General features: G+C 43.5%; 1 protein-coding gene across 1 annotated transcript in view; it reads right to left on the bottom strand.

Moving 5' to 3' along the window:
- LOC111646841 (uncharacterized) overlaps positions 1-1,544 on the bottom strand; it is a 4,069-nt gene extending 2,525 nt beyond the window's left edge. The window contains exons 1-2 of the mRNA XM_087171151.1: positions 704-1,544; positions 417-590 (exon numbers count right to left, since the gene is read on the bottom strand). Coding sequence (XP_087027277.1) covers positions 417-590; positions 704-1,476 — 947 coding nt within the window. The 5' untranslated portion in view covers positions 1,477-1,544. The remainder of the gene's footprint in view (positions 1-416; positions 591-703) is intronic.
- Between the last annotated feature and the right edge of the window lie 6 nt (positions 1,545-1,550).

Raw genomic sequence — 1,550 nt, 5'->3', positions numbered from 1 at the left:
TGAGAGGTTACAGCCACTCAGTCTGAAGAGATGATCATGAACAAGAGGAGAAATAACATCAGTGTTAAACTGTAATCACCTTCAATAATGAAACTGGACTAAACAACATTCAGAGATAACAAACGTCTAAGTTTTCTCTGCAGCTCAAAGGGAAATAATGAAACAACCAAAGTCAACTCTACATCTTCAGACAGTCACCAGTGAGGAGCTGCTGGTTCATATGTAATCTTGTCTCAGAACTGAAGTTCTTATTGATCTATTTTAAACAAACTGAAAATGCAGCAGATTATTGACTGAACAAGACATTTATAAAAATACAACAATCTAAATCAGTTAATCAAAACATGGAGGATTTTTTGTTCATAAGCCAGAGTTTATATTTATCACATTTCAAACAAACAGTAACTTGATCTGACCTGAGAGTCTCCAGTGAACAGAGTGGACTCTCCAGTCCAGCAGACAACAGCTTCACTCCTGAGTCCTGCAGGTCGTTGTTACTCAGGTCCAGGTGTCTCAGACTAGAGGACTGGGAGCTGAGGACTGAGGACAGAGCTTCACAGCTTTTCTCTGAGAGGTTACAGCCACTCAGACTGAAGAGATGATCATGAGGAATTAAAGAAGAAAGGAAGTTATTTTCTCTCCTGTTGAAAAGACAGAAGTCCGTTTATATAATGATGAATAAATCAACTCTCTCTACACTTACACAGCTGTTTTAGAGACTTCAACCACTGGCAGCAGCTTCAGAAGAGCCTCCTCTGAAGCAGAGTATTTCTTCAGGTCAAACACGTCCAGATCTTCATCTGATGACAGTAAGATGAAGACCAGAGCTGACCATTGAGCAGGAGACAGTTCATCTGTGGAGAGACGTCCTGATCTCAGGGACTGTTGGATCTGCTCCACTAGAGAACGATCATTCAGTTCATTCAGACAGTGGAACAGGTTGATGCTTTTCTCTGCAGAGGGAGTCTCTTCAATCTTTCTCTTGATGTACTGGACTGTTTCCTGATTGGTCTTTGAGCCACTTCCTGTCTGTGTCATCAGACCTAGTAGGAGAGTCTGATTGGTCTGCAGTGAAAGACCCAGGAGGAAGCGGAGGAACAAGTCCAGGTGTCCATTTGGACTCTGTAAGGCCTCGTCCACAGCTCTCCGGTAGAGGTTTGTTGGTTCAGGTCTGTTTCTGAACAGTTTAGACCACCAGGAGGTTGATTGTTCTTCTGACATCAGATTGAGTCCAGACTTGATGAAGGTCAGATGGACATGAAGAGCAGCCAGAAACTCCTGAACACTCAGATGGACGAAGCAGAACACCTTGTCCTGGTACAGGCCTCTCTCCTCTTTAAAGATCTGTGTGAACACTCCTGAGTACACTGAGGCTGCTCTGATATCGATGCCACACTCTGTCAGGTCTGATTCATAGAAGATCAGGTTTCCTTTCTGCAGCTGCTCAAAAGCCAGTTTTCCCAGAGACTCAATCATTTTCCTGCTCTCTGGACTCCAGTGTGGATCTGTCTCAGATCCTCCATCATACTTGACCTTCTTCAGTTTTAGCT

This window comes from Seriola lalandi, unplaced genomic scaffold (genome assembly GCF_002814215.2).
Source record: "Seriola lalandi dorsalis isolate HSWRI2012SDOR001 ecotype SW California unplaced genomic scaffold, Sedor1 jcf7180002054977, whole genome shotgun sequence".
Lineage (NCBI taxonomy): Eukaryota > Metazoa > Chordata > Actinopteri > Carangiformes > Carangidae > Seriola > Seriola lalandi.
Note: the sequence above shows the minus strand (reverse complement) of the source record. Positions and strands in the feature narration are given on the sequence as shown.